The following is a 25,047-nucleotide window of genomic DNA, read 5'->3' on the forward strand; positions in this document are numbered from 1 at the left end:
GCACGCACGCACGCACGCACACACACACAAACAGGTGTGTCCACGTTACACCTTCGTCGCTGTTGCCCCACACAAAGGACTCATCCAGTAATTCCTTAACTGCGCATGCGTAGTGAGGGATTATTTGCCGACAGAAGTTGACCAGACTTGTTGAGCCACGGGCTAGTGACGTCATCGCAACTGAAGTTTTGTCTGGGGGGTCCGAGAGCCAAAGTTGTGTCGCTGGTTAGACCAGTCTAACAACTCTGTCCTGAGAACCTTTGGTGCGAGAGTCGTGCACGGACCTGCACTCTGACCTGAGAACCTTTTGAGAACCTTTGGTCAACATAACGGATCAGGGAACAGACACTCACTTAACACCAATGGGATCCGAAACTAGATGAACGCGGCCAAAGAACCGCTGCTGGCAGACACTCACGTGACGCCTAGGTCACGTGAGTGTCTGCGGCTCCGATCCTGTTTGTGGTTTCTATGGAAACGGCGCCCATTGCTCCGGGAGTAACATCAACATGTTCCTGAGATTCAGCAGACCACAGAAGGCCCAGGTGACTCCTCTCTACTGCACCCTCTTCACCTCCTCTTACTTCACCTCCTCCTCCTACTTCACCTCCTCTTAGACCCTCTTCACCTCCGTCTCTGACTTCACCTCCTCAGAGACCCTCTTCACCTCCTCTTACTTCACCTCCTGACCTCACCTTCGTTATTCACCTCCTCCTAAAGCATCTTAAGTTCCTCCTCTAACTTCACCTCCTCCTGATTTCACCTCTTCCTAGACCCTCTTCATCTCTTCTTAGTTCACCATCTCTTCTGATGTCACCTCCTCCAAGATCATCGTCACCTCCTCATCGTACTTCTCTTCCTAGACACTCTTTACCTTCTCTGACTTCACCTTCTCAGATACCCTCTTCACATCCTCCTTGAACCTCTTCACCTCCTCACCTCACCTTCGTTATTCACCTCCTCCTAAAGCATCTTAACTTCCTCCTCTGACTTCACCTCCTCCAAGATCATCTTCACATGATGTTTGTAATGTTCAATCAACACATGTGTGTAACAAGCGTGAGTACTCATTTCACAGGAAGTGACCCGGGACCAACTGCTGGACTTCTCAAAGACTCAAAGATCATGTGACGTGAAGAACAGGTGGGTGCAAAGTTCGGACCGCAGAGCTGTGAGGAAGCAAACGGAGAGAATCGTGAGCGCCGCCCTGCTGGAGCAGGACTGTGACGTGGAGGAGCGCAGGAAGAGGTCAGCCTGTGCTTCCCGTTGTGTTGTGTCCTCCATCAATCCTGCTCTGATGACGTCACTCCTCTGCCATCAGACTGCAACGCCTCCTGCAGGAGGAGGAGGTGCAGCTCCTGCAGGAGATACAGGTGATGAGCAACAAGGAGACGCCTGAAGAAAGACAAGCAAAGATGGCCGCCAGAGCGAAGACGCTGAGGGACAAACGGGAGTCGGAGAGACAAAGACTAGTGGAGGACAAACTTGAGCAGCTATTCAGGTGACACAAACACACACACACACAATCATACACATGAACAAATAGACTCACACCAAATACATGTACACACACACGCACAATATATGAACAGTACCTAAGACGGTCTGTGGGGGCTCTAGGGAGCAGTCTCAGGAGTTGAGGAACGACCAGAGTCGGCAGTTGGAGCAGCACGTCTGCGCAGACCGAGCAGGTCAGCTGCGCAGCCGGCACGAGCAGCTGGAGCGTCTGCGCCAGGAGGACGACATGTTCAACCGGCTGTGGGTCGCGGACGGGCGAGCCAAAGAGGAGCGAGAGGAGCAGAGGGAGAAGAAGGTCCAGCGGAGAGATCAAGAGCTGCTGAAGGAGCTGAAGATCCAGATGGAGGCGTCTGAGGAGCAGAGACGACGAGAGAAAGCGCTGAAGGAGGAGGAAGCCCAGCTGCTGGTGGGTCCCGTCGGTCCTCCTGACCACATGTAGACACTGATCCCTGTGAGTGTGTGTGTGTGTGTGTGTGAGTGTAGAAGGAGCAGCTGGAGGTGCACGAGCTGCAGAAGATGAGGGAGCAGCACCAGAAGCTGCAGCTGCAGCTGGGCAGGAGGCAGCAGCTGGACCAGAGTCTGCAGGCGAAGATGCAGCGAGCCAGGGAGGAGCAGGACGAGCTGCAGGCGGACCCGGGGGTCCTGAAGGAGCAGCAGAGCGAGTGGGAGGACCGGGCTGAGACGACATGCAGGAAGGTGAGGGTGCGACAGGTGAGCTCCTGCCAGGTGAGCCACTGACCGCGTCTCTTCAGGAGCGCTGGCGTGCGGAGCAGCTCGGATTCATCCAGTACGTGGCGGAGCAGCGGCGACGGCAGGAGCAGCAGGACGAGGAGGCGCAGCGTCTGCAGGAGCAGCAACTTCAGGAAATCCAGCTAAGGCGGGAGGAACAGGAGCGACTGGAGCGAGATGCTCGGTGCCAGCTCAAAAGTGACGTGATGGAGGCTCACCGCCTGCAGGTGGCGCACAAGAGTGAGTCCTGATACCGCTGTGATTGACAGGGTGGGTGAGGTGACGATGATGTGTGTCCGCAGGGCGGGAACTGCTCCTCAGAGAGGCGGAGGAGACACGGAGGAGGGTGGAGGAGATGAAGCTGACGCAGACGGACAGACCAAGTGTGTGCAGACGCAGCCGGACGAGTGCACGACCTGCATCAGCTCAGAGACTTCCTTTATGAAAGAGTCCGAAAATAACTGCAGTATTTTTTAATGATGGAATCAAGTGTCGGATTTATGACTGCTACACACGTTATATTTGTGATTTCTATACACATTAGCTTTCAGTCCTACACATTATATTTGTGAGTTCCTACACACGTGTTAGCTTTGAGTCCTACACACACACACACGTTATATTTGTGATTTCTACACACGTGTTAGCTTTGAGTCCTACACACACACGTTATATTTGTGATTTCTACACACGTGTTAGCTTTGAGTCCTACACACACACGTTATATTTGTGATTTCTACACACGTGTTAGCTTTGAGTCCTACACACACACGTTATATTTGTGAGTTCCTACACACGTGTTAGCTTTGAGTCCTACACACACACACGTTATATTTGTGATTTCTACACACGTGTTAGCTTTGAGTCCTACACACACACGTTATATTTGTGATTTCTACACACGTGTTAGCTTTGAGTCCTACACACACACGTTATATTTGTGAGTTCCTACACACGTTATATTTGTGATTTCTATACGAAATCTTTGAGTCCTACAAATGTGTTAGATTTAAGTCCTAAACACATGCGTTAGATTTGAGTTCTGTACACGTTATCTTTGAGTCCTACAAATGTGTTAGATTTATAAGTCCAACACACATGCTAGATGAGTTCTATACACATGCTAGACTTGAGTCCTACAGACGTTAGATTTGCATTAAAGATACACGTCACATTTCAGTTCATTTAGTTATACACACAGGTGACAGATGTACGAGTCCCTCACACATGTATCTGTGAGTCATAAACACGTGTCAGATTTATGAGTCACACACACGTTGTATTTATGACTGCTGCAAACATGTTTTATTTGAGGCCTACATACTTGTGCCAGATCAATGCGTGCTACACGTGTGTATTTACGGGTCATACACCACACGCCAGAATTGTGAGTAATACACACGCGTGTCCGATTGATGCGTCCTACAAATGTGTGTCATATTTAGGAGTCATGGGTCACATGTTACTCACATGTGTCTACTCATGATCCATCCTGAAGGTTGAGCACATAAACCAGACGAGAACTCAAAGAACAGACGAGTGAGAGGAAAACGGCGTAAAAAGAACTTGATGTTAAGGTGTTGACAGGTGAAGACGGTTGTCAGTTTAAGGTCAACGACTAACGTGTGTCGTTGTGCGAACATGACAACACAACAACACAAATCACGCCATCCACAAGCTGGTATTGTACGTTTTCGGTTTTCTTTTATGTGTCACATATTTTGTGTACCAGTGTTTTGTCCTTATGACCATATATTTTTAATAAAAATTCCAGTTTATTAAAACATTGAGAAACATTTTTCATGTCACAATGAAGTAAACGTGTGTATGTTGTTGATTCTTAAGTAGTGTGAACATCTGACATGAGTGTAACACAACATCATCACTTTGACGTGATAGCAGTCTTTTTTGTGTCTGTTGTGCTGACAAGTCAGAGTCAGACTCAGGTGAAGTGATCTTTGTTTATGTTTGTCTGTGTTACTGTGAGAACTTCAAAGACACACTGTGACTCTGGACTGCATAAAAGGTCTCGGGTTCACCTCTGTGGACAGTCTAGAGAACAGGTCGACAACATGGTGAGATCAATGTTTCCTGTGATTTGACTTCATGTGTTTTCTGACACTTCTCCCACTGACCTCCGACCTCTGCTCGCGCACAGAGCGCCAAGTTCTCTCTGGCGTGGCAGCGGGATCAGCTGATGCAGGAGCGGAAGAAGCAGGACGTGGCGAGGGAGCAGCTGGTGGACTACGCCAGGTCGCTGCAGACCTGCGACGTCAAGAACACGTGGCTGCAGAGCTCCAACGATAAAGTGTCGCGGAAGAATGCTGAGCGCAGCGTCATGGCCGCCATACAGGAGCAGGAGAGCGGCGTGGACGAGAGGAGGCGCAGGTGCGTGTGATGATGATGAAGATGGAAGTCTGAAGGCTCTCTTGTAACGTCACTCCTGTGCCATCAGACTGTGGCGCCTACTGCAGGAGGAGGTGAAGCTCCTGAAGGAGATGCACCTCCTCCTCCTGCAGGAGGCGCAGTTGTGTGTGATAATGATGATGATGAAGATGGTGATGATGATAGTGATGATGATGGTGATGGAAGTCTGAAGGCGCTCTTGTAACGTCACTCCTGTGCCATCAGACTGTGGCGCCTCCTGCAGGAGGAGGAGGTGCAGCTCCTGCAGGAGATACAGGTGACGAGCAACAAGGAGACACCTGAAGAAAGACAAGCACAGATGGCCGCCAGAGCCAAGACGCTGAGGGACAAACGAGAGACGGAGAGACAAAGACTAGTGACGGACAAACTTGACCAGAAGTTCAGGTAACTCGCGCGCACACACGCGCGCACTCCATCGATCACCAAGCTGTAGTACCTAAAACGGTCTGTGGGGGCTCTAGGGAGCAGTCTCAGGAGCTGAGGAACGACCAGAGTCGGCAGTTGGAGCAGCACGTCTGCGCAGACCGAGCAGGTCAGCTGCGCAGCCGGCACGAGCAGCTGGAGCGTCTGCGCCAGGAGGACGACATGTTCAACCGGCTGTGGGTCGCGGACGGGCGAGCCAAGGAGGAGCGAGAGAAGCAGAGGGAGAAGAAGGTCCAGCGGAGAGGACAGGAGCTGCTGAAGGAGCTGAAGATCCAGATGGAGGCGTCTGAGGAGCAGAGGCTGCGAGAGAAAGTGCTGAAGGAGGAGGAAGCCCAGCTGCTGGTGGGTCCCGTCGGTCCTTCTGACCACATGTAGACACTGATCCCTGTGTGTGTAGAAGGAGCAGCTGGAGGTGCACGAGCTGCAGAAGATGAGGGAGCAGCACCAGAAGCTGCAGCTGCAGCTGGGCAGGAGGCAGCAGCTGGACCAGAGTCTGCAGGCGAAGATGCAGCGAGCCAGGGAGGAGCAGGACGAGCTGCAGGCAGACCTGGGGGTCCTGAAGGTGCTGCTGGAGAAGGAGCGGCAGGAGGCGGCGGACAAGAAGGTGAGGGTTTGCAGTCACTCCGTCGTGCTCCTCTAAACAGCCGTGTGTGTTACAGGTCAAGCTGCGCAGCGAGCAGCTGCGCCACATCCAGTACGTGCAGGAGGAGCTGCAGAAGCAGAAGCTGACGGACGAGCAGGCGCAGCGGCTGCGGAACGAGCAGCTGCAGGAGGTCTACGAGCAGAGAGAGAAGCAGATCCAGCTGCAGAGAGACGCCCGACGACGCATGATGGAGGAGATCATGGAGACACGACGGGTGCAGATCTCCCAGAAACGTGAGAGCCAAACACATCTGATCCCAGGGGCCACATGGACTGAAGCTGTTCAAAGGGGTCAAGCAAATAGAAAGGAATCTACCTTAAAAAAGAGAAAAATGTCATTATGCCATAATATTTTATAACAAACTACAATTGTTTCGATTTATTATTATATAACATGTCATGTTTTAAAAGGATTTCTTCAATTTACCTGTTCTCCGTAAAACGAACAAACGGGACAAAAGTCCTATATAACCTTGTAGTATTATATGTTGAAATGAATGGTAAAAATAAATACAAAAGTTAGCGATAAGTTATCTTGAGGGCCACATCACATCTTCCTCGTGTGTGTGCAGTGCGTTTGAACAAGGAGCAGCAGCTGGAGCTCATCATGGAGCGAGAGGAGCTCAACTATCTGATCGAGGACATGAAGGTGGCTGAGGCTGAAGATCTGAAATTGTGAGTGTACATCAACGGTGTTAGTGTGTGTGTGTCCACGTGTTTGTGTAGGTTTACAACTGGATGCATGTGTTTACAGTCAGCGACAGATGAACGTGGAGAACAATCAGGAGCTGCACGAGCAGGTGCAGGAGCGGCAGCAGAAGAGGAGGCAGCAGGCTGTGGACAACATGAAGGAGGCGGAGCAGATGCTGATGCAGGAGTACCTGTACGACCTGAAGGAGGAGGAGGTCCTCAACAGGCCTCGCTTCACCGACGTCACTCTTCACCCGCTCAGGAGGGGCGCCGAGAAACCACCGGACCCGGACGAATAAAAGCGAGCCTCAACAGAACCAGCCTTACTTCTGGCGACTCAGATCAGGATCAGCTGCTCACATGTACTTTTATTAAAAAAAGCCTCGACATTCCAGTGTTTGTTTCTGACAACAGATCCAATCTGTCCATCATCTGCTGCACACAGTCCGACTCCCTGCCTCGCCTGGCCCGCCCAGAACCAGGACCAGCAGCGGGTCTGCAGACCCACAGAGATGTTGAGGTCCACTTTTATGACAGAACCAAAACTGCTGCTGCTCCCCTAGTCAGAACCTGAACCCTGATTTACTGTGACTCACCTGGTAATGAGTCACACATGTGGGTCACACACACACTATATCGCTTGCACACACTTGCTGAAGGAGACGCTGATGAAGGATGTTGTGTGTCATGTGATCAACTCTCGGACCTCGTAGCAGCAGCAATGTGGCTGAGGGGCGATGCGTGTGTGGGGGGGGTAGTGCAGGACCAGGGCCGGGGCCGGGAGCAGGGATCAGATCTTTAGGTTCTTCAGAGTCTCGGCTCTCTTTCTCAGAAGGTCTCCCACCTCCTGCAGCGACCGCAGGAAGCTGGTCTGGACTTTGTCCATCTCTGAGCTGATGAAGGACGCCTCGTCCTGTAGACACACGTCAGTCAGGTGATGACATCGTCAGGCTGTGCAGCTGCGCTCATGAACACATGGCAGAGGATACCTGTGTGTGTCCGTCCAGGCTTAAAGTGGACAGTTTGATGGACGTGATGTGGGTCTCCTGACCTCTGACCTGCTGCAGGGAATCCGTCAGCAGTTCCTGAAGACTGGAGGAGAGTTCCTGGAAAGCGGACAGCACCAGAGGCTGGGGACACAGACACACATGTTAGAGCAGAGGCGTGTGTGTACTCAAGAGCCTCAAGTGTTTTTGTGTGTGTGCGCATTTGTACCTGAGGTGCGTTTGTGCCCTTCTTCTTTTTCTTCTTCTTCTGTAAACTACTTTTCAAGGGTCTCAAGATTTTCGCACAATAACTGGCCGTCAACAACACGACACACAAACTCTGTGGAGGGAGAGAAGGTCATTTTTTTCTGCACATACATACACACACAAACACATGTGCACACACCTCCACAAAGAAGACCAGCGTCTCTAATAGACGTCGTCGGCTGATTAAAAAGTCGCCTTTCATCTCCAGAAAATCTCCTTCACTTTTCTTCAGCATCTCTGTCCAAACACACACAACACAGTGAGATAGATGTGCTGAAGTACAAGTCTAGTGTGTGTGTGTGTGTGTGTGTGTGTGTGTGTGTGTGTGTGTGTGTGTGTGTGTGTGTGTACTCACCTCGTAGTTGTGCTACTACAGATTTGAAAGTGTTGCATATTTGTGTTTGAAGTTCAGTTGATTCCTCTAAGAGACACAAAGATTTGAATGTTAGGACTAGTCACTTCACTGAGGTCAAAGGTCATCTATTGCACGGTCCTGTGTGAGTGAGTAATATAATATGTATAATACTGTATCAATATATATTTATATTTGGCTTTCAACTTATATTATACTTTTATCACTGTTCTTTTATAGTTTATATTTCAATAACGTGTTTATAAAACAGATCTATTCGATTTTTCTATTTATAATAACATGAAAACATTCACTGAATTTGTACCCTTTTGTGTTGCAATTAAACTTCATTACGGTCATTACAATCTCCGCAGCTAGAGGACAACAATAAAATATTGTCGATCCCGACAATGACTGAGGACAAGAGGATACAGTTGACTACAGCAGCTAATGTTTAGACATTTTTTGGTTTCAAAACATTAATGCAGTTACGATTTCATCAATAGTCATGTGGTCTGTAGATGTTGTAACACACGAGTCAAATACTCGACAATACTACAAATATATCGTAACATTGCCCCTGTATCGTGATTGGTGATACCTAAAACAGACACCTAATACAAGTGTGTGTGAGACTAGTTAAGATCTGGGGTGTCTGACCCAATCCGAGGGAGTCCAGGTCCTGCATGTTGACGGACAGCTGCAGAGCTGCGGCCTGACACTGGCAGCTGCCACACGACAATGCCAGGTCCATGCGTGTGCTGGGGGGGCCGAGGAAGGGGAACTGAAAGAGCAGCAGAACATCAGAATAGGCTTTACGTCACCAGATAATGGCAGACACACCTGTGCTTTTTTCTCCTGGGACGCCTGCAGGGTCTGGTCCAGCTGCTCCAGCAGCTTCCGGGCTGTCGAGCTCTTGTCCAGAACGCCATTCTCACCGGAGCCCTGTGTGGTCTGCGAGTGAGACGCCGGCGCCACCAGCGAGGCCAAGAGACGCAGCGTGAGCGAGCGAACCCTCAGCCAGATGATTTCGTCCTCCAGAGAGCGCAGAATCAGCTCCTCGTTTAGACGCCTGCAGGTCACATGACATGTCACTGAAGTCCCAGGGGTCACCTGAGCAGGTGTGTTGGTGACTCACTTGTCTTTAGGGTCCCAGCAGGTGAAGACCGTCAAGTCCCTGTTGTCCCTCAAAGTGTCCCAGCAGATGTCGTCTTCTTCCACACATAAACTCATCGACCTGATGCTCTCCTCCAGACTCATCACACTGACACACAAAGTGTTGTTAGTGTGTGTGTGTAAGTGTGCGTCATGAACGTGTGTGAATGTGTTCTCACATGTCGGCCTCCAGCATCAGGTCTAGCAACATTCTCTCGGTCCGTACTTGAGCAAAGTGCAGCGATTGGTTGAGTCGGTTTCTCAGAGAAATGAACTCTGGAATCTTCTCAAAGGCTCCGAACTTGTAGGCATGGATGATGTACTCCGAGGTCTGCAGAGTCATAAGAGAGGGTAAAGACAGCCGGCCGAAAAGATGGACTGGGACTCACGTCTTTCTGGTTGGAGTGGAAGAAGCGGAGGGAGAAGTTGTAGGACTGAGATGCGGCGGCGAACTGACCCAGAGACTCGGCGTAGCGGGTCACCAGAAACCTGCACACAAGGATTTAGTCCAACACTGACAGCAGAAGCTGAAGTACCAACAGAAGCTGGGTATCTGATAATGATCACCTAGGATTATAAAACATTACATAATGAAAAATTAATGACTTATAATAACTTGATTTAATGTATTTTTATTAACATTAACTGAATGAGACAAGACACAATTTAGTCTAGTTATTTTTAAACATCACAGCTTACGTCGTGACAAAACTTAAAGGGCAACAGTCTTGTTTTAAGTGACTCTTAAATAGATCTTGGACTATCTATCGATCTATTGTATTTGTAAAAAACTATTTTAATAAAGATATTTACATTAGAAAGTGCGCTTAAGCCTTGCCCACTAAAATGCTTGGTTTTTCTTTATTATTTTCCATTCTAGGCGTGTTTTGCAATGCCATGTTATTTAAGTTTTTGTTTTTATAGTTCAAAAGTTAAATCAAGATATATTCTTCCAACCAATTCATCCATCGATAATTGTATCTGGATCCATTATATGCTGGCCTGGACTATAGTGAAGGATTGTTATATGCTGATTTTTTTTATGTTGCGTTGGTAATAAAAATGACTTATAGAGTATTACCAAGAAAAATCACATACTGTATCCCTATCACAATATTGGTAGAAAAATAAAATTAGAATTTCTCTTCCCCTCAAATTGATTTGCCCATCCATTATCCATTCGTCAGATTTGATTTTCTTTAATTGGTAAAGAAAATAAATCATATTTAATCCCAGCACTAGAAAGAAAATGTTGGTTCTGACCCGATGGTGTCATGCTGCACATGTTTAGCATCCAGACTGGAGTAAAGGTCGACGGCAGGCTCAAAGGCTCCGAGGCAGCAGTAGAGCAGCAGCAGCAACAGCTTGAACTGGGCGTTTGAAGGACTTTTGCCTAGACCTTCTTGGAGAAGCCCTAGACACATCCACGCCATCTGCTGGTCACCTGAGAGACAGACTTCGCAGTTAGAACCACGACTGAACCATGATGGTGCCACAGAACCCACCAGTTTCCTTCCAGAGGTCGATGTACACGTGGGCTGCCATCAGACAGTAGCTGTCGGAGAACTGTAGCTCAGTCTTTAGGGCGCCGTCTCCTGGTAAGAGCACAGAGCAACATAGTGCTTCACATGACTGTTGTGTGTTAATTTCATCTGTGTGTCGTCGTCTTCCGTCCATAGACGTCAGTGTGTCGTCGTCTTCCGTCTATGGACGTCAGTGTGTCGTCATCTTCCGTCTATAGACGTCAGTGTGTTGTCATCTTCCGTCTATAGACGTCAGTGTCTCGTCATCTTCCGTCTATAGACGTCAGTGTGTCGTCATCTTCCGTCTATAGACGTCAGTGTCTCGTCATCTTCCGTCTATAGACGTCAGTGTGTCGTCGTCTTCCGTCTATGGACGTCAGTGTGTCGTCATCTTCCGTCTATGGACGTCAGTGTGTCGTCGTCTTCCGTCTATAGACGTCAGTGTGTCGTCGTCTTCCGTCTATAGACGTCAGTGTGTCGTCGTTTTCCGTCTATGGACGTCAGTGTGTCGTCATCTTCCGTCTATAGACGTCAGTGTGTCGTCATCTTCCGTCTATAGACGTCAGTGTGTCGTCATCTTCCGTCTATAGACGTCAGTGTGTCGTCGTCTTCCGTCTATAGACGTCAGTGTGTCGTCGTCTTCCGTCTATGGACGTCAGTGTGTCGTCATCTTCCGTCTATAGACGTCAGTGTGTCGTCGTTTTCCGTCTAAAGACGTCACTGTGTCGTCGTTTTTCATCTATAGACGTCACTATGTCGTCGTCTTTCGTCTATAGACGTCAGTGTGTCCTCGTCTTTTGTCTATAGACGTCAGTGTGTCCTCGTCTTTTGTCTATAGACGTCAGTGTGTACTCGTCTTTTGTCTATAGACGTCAGTGTGTTGTCGTCTTTCGTCTTAGGACGTCAGTGCATCGTCGTCTTCCGTCCATAGATGTCAGTGTGTAAGCGTCTTCCGTTGCCATCAGGTTGACTTAAAAATCAGGTCAACCAACAATTCAAGAACAGGTCAAAAGGTTAAATATATTCTAACCGAACTTTAGGCCATGGTGGTAGTGGGCCTTGAGCTCCACAATCAGCCGCAATTTCCCCTCCTGGTCCAGCAGGTGGTGTAACCCGAGCGCTCTGGTCAGCTGACACATACATAGGTGTCTCTGCAGGGCTTTTGTGTCAGCTGGGTACATGGACCCGTCACTTCCTTGCTCCTCCAGAGGTACCGCCTCACTGATTCGGTTGATGAACTGAAGAGGTGAAGGACACACGCCAGAGGTGAGCTGAGGGGATGGGTGGGGGGGGGGCACAGTATGCAGGGATCACCTGGACATGTTGGTCGACTGGGAGAAGGTGAAGGTACAACTGCAGGTCTGTGATGCAGCAAGGCTTGTCTCCAAACTTGCTGAAGTAATGAACCATCAACTCCAGAGGCTGGCCTGATGACACACAGAGTGGGGTTCAGTGGTTGAGGCAGACAAGGATGGAAAATGGTAGGGTTTGGAAATTACCCAGCATGCTCTCCTCTGCAGCCCCTCGTTCCCGCAGACGCTGGATCAACTCAAGCTGAGCCAGATATGGACCTCTAAGTACCCGAGACTCCTTCCTGGACTCACCCTCCACCCGCTCCTCCACAAACCTCACCACCTCCGACACTGTATGGTGGACCCAACCCTCTGAACAGCTGAGACACACAAACAATATATATATAAAATCTACACAAATATATACACATCTTGCACTCACTGTTCCCCTGTGTCGGGTGGAGACCACGACTGGTCGACGAGGTGGAAGAGCGAGTCGAAGAAGGAGGGGTAGAGCTGCCAGTCATCGGGGCTGCACACAGATATCAGTGGGTCAGACTGACAGGTATGAGGTGACAGACAGTTGGTGGGATGAACGATCTAACATATTCAAAATTGAAATGTCACCCTCACAACCTGATCTTTGACAGCTTTGACATTCACAACCATATATAAATATACAGTAAACATCAGAAAACATTATGACCAGCATGTGGTCACGAGACTTTCACTGCATGTTTTACTCTATTTATTTTAATTCTTAACTGATGTTTTCATCCTTGCATTAGATTTGTCGTTTTTGTAATATCTGCCAGTAAAAATGTGAAATGTTTTTCTAAAATGGTTCAGCCATAGTTGGGGGTTTTACTTGTTCAGCAGCAGACGGGCGGCGAGGGCGTTGCACTCAGGCCAGCGCTCCAGACGTCGATACATCTTCATACACTTGCTCTCTCGACTCTGCAGCTCACTGGTCAGCTTCTCTGAGGTCACACGACAGTCTTGACCTCTGACCCCACACATGCGAGCATTCAGACTCACCTCCCAGAGGACCCCGGACGACCTCCAGAGCCTCCACACACTTTCCCAGACGCTCCAGGATCATGAAGTAGAGCTGCACCTGCAAAGAGTCACATAAGGTTTTAGATTTAAGTACTTTGAGGAAACCTGGCTCACCAGTCAGAGAAGTTGTGGAGTTATTTTGGACCTCAGTTGCAGGTCAGGTGCTGCAGCACCCGCCGGCCTCACCTCAGCCTCCGCCTCGATCTTCTCCTCCTTCACCATCTTCTCCACCATCCTCTCCGCCAGAGGGAGGAACATTGTCTGGGCCAATTTGTCGTCCTGAGCAGAGATGGCCTGACAACACACACTCGTCATCAAAGCTGCTGACCACAACACAGGTCACATGACTCTACCTGCATCACAAGACTCATGACGGACCAGTAGTAGTACGGGTTCTTGGGCTTGATCTTGTACAGGGTCATTCCAGCCTGCAGATGAACACCAGACCAGCAAGATCAGTCACAGCACCTCCATCAATCCCATGATCACAACGCATCACCTCAACAAGTCACATACCCTCCACCAGTCACATTAGCTTCATCAGTCACATGATCACACATCACCTCTATCAGTCACATGACCACACATCATCTCCTTCACTCACATCACCTTCATCAGTCTCATAGTAGCATAGCAGACCCGACGATGAGTGTGATCACATGACCATGATGAGTGACAGGTCTCGACTTACCTGCTGCATCTTCTTGTACTCGCCCACACGTACGTAGGCCATGAACAGGTGAGTGTGGAAGTCCTCGCTTTGTGGAACCTTCTTCACTGCAGACTCGTACAGTTTGATGACCAGCTCAGCTGCAGAGGTAGGAGAAGGTCAAATGAACCGTTCATGTGACATGTGAGGATTATGGGAACATACGTCTGTGCATCTCTCTGTACAGGATGGTCAAAGCTTGTAGTGAGTTGTCATCTGTGGGCTCAAGCAAGGCCACCTCTTGTCCCAGGGTGAACGCCTCATCCTGTTTCCCGGTTCGCTGGAGTCCGATAGCTTTCAGGACCTGAAGGGACACAAAACAGGTGAGAGGCAGCAAGTGACGACACATGCGCTCAAGCTCAGGAACCAACCGGGCTTTTTTCTCAGACGTTCTTTTTAGTTTGGATGCTTTCAGAAGCAGACCTGCCAACTTTCCTGCATTAGGTGCAAAGACTATCTAAAGGAGAACATTTTCTTCCCTTATTTCCTCATTCTTAAAAATGAATAAACACTCAGGCATCCATTCAAAAATGTGACTCATCCACAGTAAAATGCTGAATTAAGTATTTTTTTTATTTGTAAAGTGCCTTTCCGCAGACCAGGGTCACAAAGCGCTTACAAAAACAACAAAACAATACACGATTAAAAATACAGACAAATTTGAAAAAGTAACGCAAAGAAGACAGTGGAAGAGAAATATGTTTATAATAAGCCAAACGATTTTGGCAGGAAACAAGGCAATTATGTGCAGCAACAACATGACTGCATCTTGTCAAAGTAAAGTCATCTGCTTCAGAAGAGATCTGTCCTAAGTTTACCATTACTGGATACTTGTACAAAATCTAACACTATAAAAAATCCACGATATTTCGTTTGGGTCAGGAAGTTTGAATGCCTGATGGACACCCTAGTGTGTGTCTGGGTATACATGGACACAAAAACAAATTGAATGAAGACAACGTGTGAATTCATCATCAAATGTTTCATTCAAACACAGGCTCATCCTTCCTCCTTCACATGTGTGCACGAACACAAACCTTGGCACAGTGCAGCTCCTTGTGCTTCTTCAGTAACTTGTCCGCCTGCTGAATCGCCATCTTGTTGTTGCCGTTGTCCAGGTAATCTGAGGAGACAACAGGATGTTATTCCCCTCACCTCACCTGCACACCTGTAGGTCTACGTGAGGATGCCCCGTGGAGGATACAGACTTAAAGTTGTGAACTGTGACCAGGTGTCAGGTATGTGTGAAACGACCTTTGGCCTCTAGGCGGATGTTGCAGTTGCTTGGTTACGAAATGATCATCCTTCCCTTGTTGTTGACAGTTTGAAGCAAGTATCAGTGGAGAAGAGCTTTGGAGAAGAGATTTTGAATGATGTTTTGGAACTGTGTCTGACAAGTTGTTGTGAGTTTTTTTACGGACCATCACAATGTCAAAACGTTGTGGAACTAAAACGGCGGTCCCAGCAGAACTCCTGCGAGCCTCGAGCTAGGCTAATAGCCAGCTACTCATAAGCTGCTTATATTGGACCGGAACCAGTGTTCACTATGTCAAAACGTGGGACTAGTTTAGTTATTACGGGTAAGCCAGTTACAGGCAGATTTTGCCATATTTCATGACAAATACGAAAACGTGGCAGCACGATGTTGGGATAGTGCTAGCCAACATGTTAGCATGCTACTTTGCTAACTGTCAAAAGAGAGGCTATAAAAGAAGGCAGCGAACAAAACTGGACCAAACATGGACACGGTACAGTCCGGACTCTCGCCTCCAACACAGGGGAATGCATGAAGCGAGGGTGAGGCCAGAGAGCCGCAACCGTCCGCCGAACACCGGCTTCGGTCAGGCCGAGTAAGGTGCACTGTCATCGGCCGCTGTAGGGAAGGGGGTTTCGGGACAGCTGCTGGAGTCGTTGTTCCACGTACATGTTGGTCAGGCTCCCAGAACCGCAACCGTAGACGAGCTCCAGATCGACAGACCCCGCGAGGCTCCTTACCGTATATGGGTCTCAGTCTCCGGTCGTTCGGGTCCTGCACATTTCCTCTGGCCGCCATGGTGGAGTTTACCTGCCGCGTCTGCGCATGCGCACGCACTGGCAACCCAAAGTCAGCGACAACCAGTCAACTTTGCATGCGCGCGAGCCCGCTGTGGAGTGGACGACTTTGGCCCCCGTGTGAATGTCACGAACACGCACCGGACCGGGGGTCACCCGGTGAGCAGATGCAGCAGGCAGCGCCACCTTCAGGGCCCGCTAGGTATAACCATCGGATGTGAGAAGTTGAGCTCGTACCAGGCGAGTCCGGTACCAGCGTGACCCTGGTTCTGAGATGAGCTCTTAACTTTGCATGTCGTTCCAGGCAAATAGGAACGACTTAACTTGGTCGTGAGCGAGTTTGAGTCACGAGGGTGAAGAAATGAATTAAATAAATCGAAGCCTTCGTTTGGAAAGTAAAATGTTCGCTGACGTCACACATGACAGCCGGACGCACTTTGACATGATTTTATTTCTACCTCACTGGTCAGATACATGTGGGTCTCAGTACATTACAAAATAACTACAGTCACACTGTCACTCACACCGCAGTCAGGAGAGCAAACATCTGATGAGACAAACTTTCTACATTCAACGATGCACGTGTGTGAATGTGGCCCCTGGACGTCCCTGCTGCTGCAGCCTTCAACTCTGGCTCGACGTCATCAGACCACGACACTGGTGCTGCTTGAACACCTGCAGGGGGCGCTGTGGGGCACTCTGTAAATGTCTGGATGAAGCTATCGAGCTTGCTGTAGTGGACGATCACTCCTGAGGGGGGCGCTGAAGGCTAACATGCAGAGCTGCTGTCTCCTTCCAGGCGTTGCCATGGAGATCAATTAAAACAACGTGCATCAGAAACAGTGATGAAATGGAGACAGAGGGGGGCGCTGGTGGGACAACAGACAGCCGCTAAAGTTAAAAACATTCTACGAGGGTCCGAGGCGACGCACCTGAAGATGCTAAAGTTTACTCCTCAGGTGTTTTCACGTTTGTGTGCAAAGATTTTTTTTTTTGTGTTTTGAAAATATTTTACGTACGAAAAAAAACCTTTAGTTTTTCAAGCCAGATCTGAGACTGGGTCGTTCGGTTCAGTACTGAAAACCTATCCGGTCAAACCCCACCCCGCCCAGATGAAGCATGTGAGACAGTCGTGGCGTCGTTGTGGCCCTTGTCCTTGTGGCGGTTGGTGTGTCTCTGATGACATCATCATGATGGGGTTTGGTTGGTTTGCCTCATTGCTCATGAGCAGCACTGGTGCCTCGGACCGGCCCGGTCTTGCGCAGCTGAGAATGACACGGAAAGTCAGACAACATGAGAAAACGGCTCAAACAGACCACAATGGGTTAAGATGTTAGCATTAGTGACGTGCTAGCATGAGTGGAAGTAGACAGACGTTAGCATGAGCAGGAAGAGACAGTTAAAAGTTAGCATGAGTGGAAGTAGACAGACGTTAGCATGAGAAGACCATTAGAGATTAGCATGAGCAGAAGTAGACAGTTAGAAGTTAGCATGAGTTGGTGTGAGCAGAAGTAGACAGTTAGAAGTTAGCATGAGCAGGGGTATACAGTTAGAAGTTAGCATGAGTTAGCATTAGCAGAAGTAGACAGTTAGAAGTTAGCATGAGTTGGTGTGAGCAGAAGTAGACAGTTAGAAGTTAGCATGAGCAGGGGTATACAGTTAGAAGTTAGCATGAGTTAACATTAGCAGAAGTAGACACCTAGAAGTTAGCATGAGCAGAAGTATACAGTTAGGAGTTAGCATGAGTTAGCATAAGCAGAAGTAGACTGCTAGAAGTTAGCATGAGTTAGCATTAGCAGAAGTAGACTTCTAGAAGTTAGCATGAGTTAGCATTAGCAGAAGAAGATCGCTAGAAGTTAGCATGAGTTAGCATTAGCAGAAGTAGACCGCTAGAAGTTAGCATGAGTAGGAGTAGACAGTTAGAAGTAAGCATGAGCAGACATTTAGAAATTAGCATTAGCAGAAGTAGACAATTAGACGCTAGTATTAGCAGGCAGAGAGAAGTTAGCATTTGCAGAAGTAGACAGTTAGAAGTTAACATGAGTTAGCAAGAGGAGATTTAGACGGGCATGAGCAGTGAGAAGTTAGCATGAGCCACAGACGGCAGTGAAACATGAACATGCAAAGCAGTAGATAGTGAGACTTTAGCATGATGAGGGTCCAACAGGTGGAACACGGTGAAGGCGATGAATGGAATGAAAACGTGAAAACGTTCTTCAGTCGATGCTAACGTTAGCTCAACATGACATGGCTACAGGTGTCAGATCTACAGAGTCTGAACCGTCAGGAGCTATGGACCGTCAGCATGGAGAGAAGAGTTGAAGACGAAGACAGAGAAGGCTCATGCAGCGCCGTCGCCTGTGGACACCAAAACTTACTACAGTCATGACGCCTACTCGTCTGTCGCAGAAGTTCCACGTACGTCACCTTTCTGTCGCATCTGATGTGAAATTTACCAACAACATTACATTACAGTTGTGCACATGTGTGTGTGTGCGTGTGTGTGTGTCACTCAGTGTGTTTACATGCAGATTGACTGGTCACAACACTGCTCACTGTCTGAGGTACAACATGGACGTGTAATAATGATTATAGAAATTAATTTAAAATTATTACTAGTGGTATAATTATATTTTATGCATGTTGTTATGCATAGTATATCTATGTTGGCATGAAGCTGGACTCACTGGTGAAAGAGAAGATCTCTGGAGAAACTAATGTCTCTGCCTCTGAACACTGTCTTTAGAGAGCAGAGAAGCAGATGGAGTGCACGAATGCTCCTCCCATGATGCAACACTAATAGACTCAGGGACTCATTCATTCCTCGGGCTATTAGATCAATTCTGAGTTCGGGGGCAGGAATGGAGTGAAAAGATTATTCTATGTTAATCTTTGTATCCTTTTCTGTGTGTTATTTTTCTTTAATCTTTGTTCTTTATACTTGCCATTTGTATTTTTGTTCTTTTTATTGAACTTTGTTCTTGTTTTTATTAATCTATTGTCTGTGTTGCTGTGTGCTGGAAACCAACTCCAAAGGAGATCTCCAGTTGGATTAATACCGTTTAACTATCCATTTATCCATCCATCCATCCATCCATCCATCCATCCATTTATCGAATTGGTAACTAATTTCCCTCCATTCTTAGTAAATGGGACGACAAAAAAGAATCCTTGAATTCTTTAACGTTCAGAATTGAGACCAGTCATGTCAGACACCCCTCACTCCTGCACATGTAACAGTACTGAGTGTGTGTTTGAGTGTGTGTGTGTGTGTGTGCGGGTGCATCACCTCCTCCAGCTCCTTCTGCGTCTCCTCCTCCATCCTCCTGATGTCCTCCATCGTCAAACCCACCCACTTGTCCACCCAGCAGAAGAGCTGACGGTGGAAGTTGGTGAAGATTCTCTTCTCTTGCTGCACAGATAGAACACCTTCATCAACACCAGTATCATCATCATCATCTTCGGGCTGCTGGTCCATCCTTAATGAAGTCCTCTGTGTCTCCATAGTGACTGGGCTAAATGACAGTCGACCAAATGTCACCAAGTGCTTTGAAAGGATTGTCCTGGTCCACATTAAAGGCAACATCGGCCTCACAGAGGATCATGTGGACCGGCAGAATGGTTCTCTCCGGCGGTCCACACAGCCCTCACACTCCTGGAGAATAAGACCCTCTACAGTATGGACTTCTCATCTGCTATGAACGCCATCACTCCGGACACCCTAAACAACTCGCCCTGAAACTGGGCACCTGACTTCCTGACTCATACAAGCTGTCAGAATCCATAACATCTCTGCTTCCATTCAAATTAATAATGACTATCCTCAGGGCTGTGTGCTGAGCCCCCTCCTGTTTACCCTGCTGATGAATGACTGCTTTGCTGAAGGCTGTGAAGTTTGCAGACGACACAACAGTGGTGGGATTCATCACTTACAACAATGAGTCAGATAAGGAGGTTCCTGACCGAGGGCTCTAAATTAGGGGTCCCCAAGCCTCGGGTCACTCGGTACCAGGCCACCAGCAGTGACTGGAATGCTTATGGACAGTTGGCTTTATTTGTCATTTTGTACTTGACAACAGAACTTAGGGAAAGGCAATAATTATCTAACTTAACTTATTAATGGTGCACACAGAACTCCAAACTCCCATGATGCATCCCTTCCCAATAACAAAGTTGATTGGTCACTACAATATTGATCAAATATTAACACGCGTAAAAAAGGAATTCGATCCGTTTTCATAATACAACGAACAAAATGATTTGTGTTTGATCGCTTCAAGTGTAGTCTACAAGTGTCACAGACGTTCTTGTGATACAACATCACATCAGTTTATATGAAACTGACGCTGAATCGAGCACGGCGCAGAAAAAGCTAGTTTCCCTTGTGTGATCACGTGATTGAAGCCATCACCTCGAAAAACTTGACGGGCAAACTTGACGGGCAGTTGTGCGACACTCACCCGGTGGATGAAGTTCTCCACTTTGGTCTGCAGGCCCCACCACCGGAACTTGACTGTGACCAGCTTGTACGCGCACATGTAGGGACAGTCGGACTTCAGCTCCCTCTGCAGGACCAGATCCGTCAGCCAGTGAGTCTCTCACAACACCTCTAGTCTCGTACCTTCCAGTCCGGGCCCAGAGGTCCTCTGCCGGTCTTGGCGGATTCAAACAAAGCCGGGTCTTCTTCTGGTTTATAGTCCTGCGAGAGAGGATCAATAGTCTTCAAAGAGCAAGAGGACCTTCTCTGGACACTTAACCTGCTCTCAGTGCCCTCTAGTGGCCACTTGAAAATCACTTCGGAGAAACTGAGCACTAATCTACGTCGGGGGTAGCAGGAGCAGATGGAGGTTCAGGTTAAGCCAGGCCAGTGCTGATCCACTTAAGTCATTATAGCACAGAAGCAGAAGAACAAACAGCACCTGCTTGAACGGCGCCACCAGGATTTGGCAGCGGACCAGAGTGTTCTGTGCTCAACTCTACGCAGTCACAGGTGTCGTGGAGCAGGAATTATGTCATCACAGCTGTGGTGACATCATGCCACGGTGCCAAACTCACCGCTGAAGCCACTTCCTCTCTGTTGGCGATGTCGATGGCAACCACCTCCACCTCCTTCCACGTCTGCTCGTCCAGGTCATGGACCTGAAACAACCACAGCTCAGTCAGGGCCGCTACACAACAACACAAGTGCTTGAATAACCAACACAACAACATCAAAAACTTTGTGTTGATGGATGATTGATTAGTGCAGCTACACAACAACACAACTGCTTAAATAAAGAACACAAAACATCAACTACTTTGTATTGATGGATGATTGACAATGCAGCTACACAACAACACAACTGTTATAACACAACAATATCAAAATACTTTGTGTTGATTCGACGTTAGACTACTGCAGCTACACAACAGTGTTATTATATGTGTACATCTATGCTCTGGTTACTGACAGAATTGTGCCAGTTGGGGGGAGCTAACCTAAAATGTATTTTCTTCCTCAGTGTTGACGAATGGCTGAGTTAGCGGTTTTAAAAAAAGGTCTACTGTTCTGTCCTCCATTGGCGAGTGTATTTTTACATCCTCTGATCCCATTAGAGAAATCAAAGTTGATACAAGCAACTAAACCCAGACTTTGTTCAACATGCATTCTGATAACAACAATATGATCAATCCAGTGATGTCACTGGGCGTTCACTCACGTTCTCGATAGTTCCCATGTCGGGTTTGTGCCACGTCTCGATCTTGATCATGAAGTCGTCCTTCATATACTCATTCTGATGAGAGAGGGAGAGAGCCGTAAAGGGGTCAGATCAGCTGATGACACAATGGAGGGATAGACTCAGTAGAACCCAGCACGGTGCTGCTCAGTGACGTCACGCCGGCGCTGAAGAAGAACACTCACCGTGACAACTGCGGAGAGAAAAGGGGGGTCAATCAATCACCGATGAGAGACAGTTATGAAGCCCATTAAAGGTCAAATGTCACTTACTGGTGCGACAGTATGGATAGGCGTTCCACGCTTTCTCATGGAACACTAGCGCCCCCTCTGGTGCGATCATCTTCACGTAACCTGGAACTTTACTGTGTGGGAGAAGGAGTCAGCTGAAGCCACAGCACCAGGAGGACCGTGGACCTCACCTCTTCAGGTGGTAGATCTTGTGTGTGTACTGTCCCTTCTCGCCATCCTTCTCGTACGGCTCGTTCTTCAGCACCTCGATACCTTCGCCGCCGCCCGTCTCGTTCTTGCTGGCTTCGGCCACCGAGTACAGCTGCCCCACCTGGTACTGTGGGACGGAGAGAGAGGCGTGTAAACACATGACACATTGAACCAGGGCTGGAACGTTTGAGCTGCACTAAACTATGACATGTTGATTGGGTCTCATTTCAGCCCAGCTGCTTCAATAAATGTTAGTGAGATTTAAATACTATTTAAGGGGTTCGGTTTAATGTCTATAACTAAACAACACCACAGTTGCTTTAGTTAAACTTTCTTTTTCCTGGATCCTATTTTTAAGTTTCATTATTAGTTAATGATCAAATTGTTTCGTCCCTGCTGGTTAGACGCAAACATTTACATTCTTGCTCTCAGAAACACTTGCTTTGACTCATACATTTTATTTTTATAATTAAATGTAACTTTTTGAATATTTGGCCCTAAAATGTCACTTTTTGCTTATGTGGTCATAATGTTTTCATACATCACTTTTGTGTGTTTATGTGGTGATATTTAAAGATCACTTTATATTTTAAATGTTTTCAGTATCTTCACATTTTCCACACGAAGGCAGAATGTTTCATCTTTACTCAGGAGAAGCAGGAGTGATGCTTAGTTTCAATCATTGTCATTGCGGATCAATTAATCGTTTTTCTATTTATAAGGGGATTTTTAAATTGTCATCTTGATTGAACTAGCCGTGAAAGGTAACGTGGGTAAACCAACCATTCTGGTTTTGTTACACCCGTTTCTAGACTGATCTCTGGTGCTGATTTGAAAGCGTTCAGGTGTGGTCAGTCATAAAAAAATTGATCATGCGTTTTCCACATGGTACATATTTTCATCAGTGGACTGAAGCTCTTGTTTTACATGTTTCTTTTTAGAAGATAGACAATTAAATATGGTGTTGTTTAAACGTTTTGCCCCATTTTTCTTATTTTTGTAAACATTAGTCACACTTTAATGTTTTGGAACACATTGTAATATCAGTCAAAACACAAGTGAACACAGAATGCTGTTTTTAAATGAAGGTTTTTATTATTAGGGAGGAAAGAAAATCCAAACCTACATGACTCTTCTAAAACAGCTCCAAGAAAGAAAAAATACTGCTGGTGGAAAAGTGCAACTCTCATCAAGTCTCATCTCAATTTAGCCAGAAAACTTTAATGATACCCAAGACCTTTTGGGAAAATACTCCGGTCTGATGAGACAAAAGTAACACCATTTCAGAGCGTGAGCATCATGCCAACATTCAATATGGTGGTCATAATGTGGCGATACCTGGAAGACTTGCTATTATAAACAGAACCATGAATTATGTGTCTTAGGTTTAGAAGAGTCATGCAGGTTTGGATTTTCCTTCTCCATTCATAATAGAAACCTTCATTTAAAACGTATATTCACATTTAATTGATTAATTGAAACATTCAAGTGTGACAAAAAATAAGAAATCAAGTAGAGGGCATTTTTCCACAACATGTGTATTCCTTGTTGTGGTTCTATCCGGACCATCTTCGGACCTCCGTCTGCTGGTTTTGGGGGGGGGTCAAACATTCATGGTAGTCTGAATCTTGGTCAACAACCATAGAGAACTTGAAGTGGGTCGTGACCCCAGGATGTCTTTGGAAGACATGAACCGATGGAGAAAATGGGAAAACCACTCAGTAAACCAGCCAAACATTAGCAAGTGTAGCGCCACCCGTCTGTTGGGATCTAAGCTGTGTGTGGAACTTCTTCACACCACGAGTGCCGTCGGGACTCACCTCTTCCACGGAGATGGGCAGCACCACACGGCTGGAAGACACACAAACGATGGTTAGTCAGAGCAACAACAACAACAACATAAACAACAAGAGCAGCATCAGTGAAGGACTCAGAGTTTAGAGCGAGACAGGGGGGTGAGACAGATGTTCAGTCAGTCAACTAGCATCAAGGGAGGACAGGTGAGTCCTCAGCTTCCACACGTCACTCACTGTCACGTCAGTATGACGTAACAGTTGATCTAACAACACGTCACCATGACAACATTGTAAAAAAAAACCAAATGTACATTTACAGACTAGTCCGTCCATCCTTCCAGCTGGAAACCAGTGCGAGCAGAGGGTCCAGCTGTGGACCAGGAGCTGGACCAGTTCACATATTGGTCTCTATGGCGTCTTTTCTGCGGGTTACAGGAGCGCAGAGGCGCGCCGGCTAACAGCTAACCGTTAGCTAGCTAGCTCCGCTGGTAAATCCGGGAGCGCTTTAATCTTCACACGGAAGCTGCACAAAAACGAGCCGCGGATCTGAGGTGGGTTCTCGGTTCCGCTCGCGTCAACGGTACCGATGACCAGCAGTGCACGGAGCAGCGCTTTGAACCCACAGACGAGCATAAGGACGCTAATTCCATCCTCCGTTAGCCGCCTGAAGACACCGGCGAGCCAGCCACCCTCAGCCGTGCTGCCCCCGCTGACCCCCCCCACACCCGGCGGACCACCGCGACAAGAGTCGCTGGGGGGGTTCGGCAACAGCTTGACGCGCCACGGACGAACCCGAACCAGAAAAGTAGAAGCAGTTTAACTCACTATTCCTTGATGAGGACCATCTTCGTCACCACGTCTGCGGCTGCGCACTGACGTCTCCTGACCGAGGAGCAACAAGTCGACCCCGCCCACCGGGTGGAGCACGATTGGCTGGCGGCGCGCGTCATCAGTGACGTACTTCTGGTTGCTGCAGAAAAGTTTTCAACCATATTTTCATTCTTATTGGATACATTTAACTTCTTTTTCTTACAAATCAAAATGAGCATTTCTTTAAGTTTGACAAAAATATTTTTTTAGATGTTTTAGCCACATTAGCTACTCAAAGCAATAAACGTTCGATTCAATTTGTAAACACATATTATTTATGTATAAGGGTTTCACCTGTTTGCATTACAGAGAAGAAAATTCCTGGTTGGTGGAACTCACTAAAAATGGCAATGAAGAACTCTGATATTTTTATATATATATATATATATATATATAAATA

General features: G+C 47.5%; 4 protein-coding genes across 4 annotated transcripts; 2 read left to right on the forward strand and 2 right to left on the reverse strand.

Annotated features, from left to right (window-relative positions):
- Positions 1-111: 111 nt before the first annotated feature.
- On the forward strand, positions 112-3,964 carry LOC148079311 (cilia- and flagella-associated protein 53-like). Its single transcript, XM_087790818.1, has 7 exons — positions 112-545; positions 1,079-1,248; positions 1,322-1,501; positions 1,621-1,924; positions 2,002-2,214; positions 2,271-2,487; positions 2,550-3,964. The coding sequence occupies exons 1-7, from the start codon at positions 510-512 to the stop codon at positions 2,690-2,692; spliced, it is 1,263 nt and encodes a 420-aa protein (XP_087646944.1). The 5' UTR covers positions 112-509; the 3' UTR covers positions 2,693-3,964.
- A 402-nt stretch (positions 3,965-4,366) lies between these two features.
- LOC148079312 (cilia- and flagella-associated protein 53-like) lies at positions 4,367-6,729 on the forward strand. The gene is made up of 7 exons (XM_087790817.1): positions 4,367-4,635; positions 4,879-5,058; positions 5,136-5,439; positions 5,495-5,701; positions 5,757-5,973; positions 6,312-6,414; positions 6,494-6,729. The coding sequence occupies exons 1-7, from the start codon at positions 4,445-4,447 to the stop codon at positions 6,726-6,728; spliced, it is 1,437 nt and encodes a 478-aa protein (XP_087646943.1). The 5' UTR covers positions 4,367-4,444; the 3' UTR covers position 6,729.
- A 475-nt stretch (positions 6,730-7,204) lies between these two features.
- Positions 7,205-15,935, reverse strand: naa25 (N-alpha-acetyltransferase 25, NatB auxiliary subunit). The gene is made up of 24 exons (XM_087790816.1): positions 15,768-15,935; positions 14,810-14,895; positions 13,938-14,076; positions 13,755-13,873; positions 13,417-13,491; positions 13,250-13,357; positions 13,043-13,121; positions 12,873-12,984; positions 12,447-12,536; positions 12,212-12,384; positions 12,027-12,139; positions 11,743-11,950; positions 10,695-10,784; positions 10,453-10,633; positions 9,579-9,678; positions 9,369-9,520; positions 9,173-9,298; positions 8,878-9,106; positions 8,695-8,818; positions 8,038-8,103; positions 7,822-7,919; positions 7,645-7,755; positions 7,419-7,559; positions 7,205-7,342 (listed from the first exon to the last, which is right to left on the reverse strand). Exons 1-24 carry the CDS (start codon positions 15,823-15,825, stop codon positions 7,220-7,222), a joined length of 2,901 nt encoding a protein of 966 aa, XP_087646942.1. The 5' UTR covers positions 15,826-15,935; the 3' UTR covers positions 7,205-7,219.
- A 322-nt stretch (positions 15,936-16,257) lies between these two features.
- Positions 16,258-24,709, reverse strand: pitpnb (phosphatidylinositol transfer protein, beta). Its single transcript, XM_087790819.1, has 11 exons — positions 24,603-24,709; positions 23,802-23,832; positions 21,963-22,108; positions 21,814-21,905; positions 21,727-21,734; positions 21,524-21,598; positions 20,880-20,963; positions 20,446-20,523; positions 20,285-20,389; positions 19,114-19,236; positions 16,258-17,089 (listed from the first exon to the last, which is right to left on the reverse strand). Exons 1-11 carry the CDS (start codon positions 24,620-24,622, stop codon positions 17,039-17,041), a joined length of 813 nt encoding a protein of 270 aa, XP_087646945.1. The 5' UTR covers positions 24,623-24,709; the 3' UTR covers positions 16,258-17,038.
- Between the last annotated feature and the right edge of the window lie 338 nt (positions 24,710-25,047).

This window comes from Callionymus lyra, chromosome 5, assembly GCF_982586985.1.
Source record: "Callionymus lyra chromosome 5, fCalLyr1.hap1.1, whole genome shotgun sequence".
NCBI classification, from domain to species: Eukaryota; Metazoa; Chordata; class Actinopteri; order Syngnathiformes; family Callionymidae; genus Callionymus; species Callionymus lyra.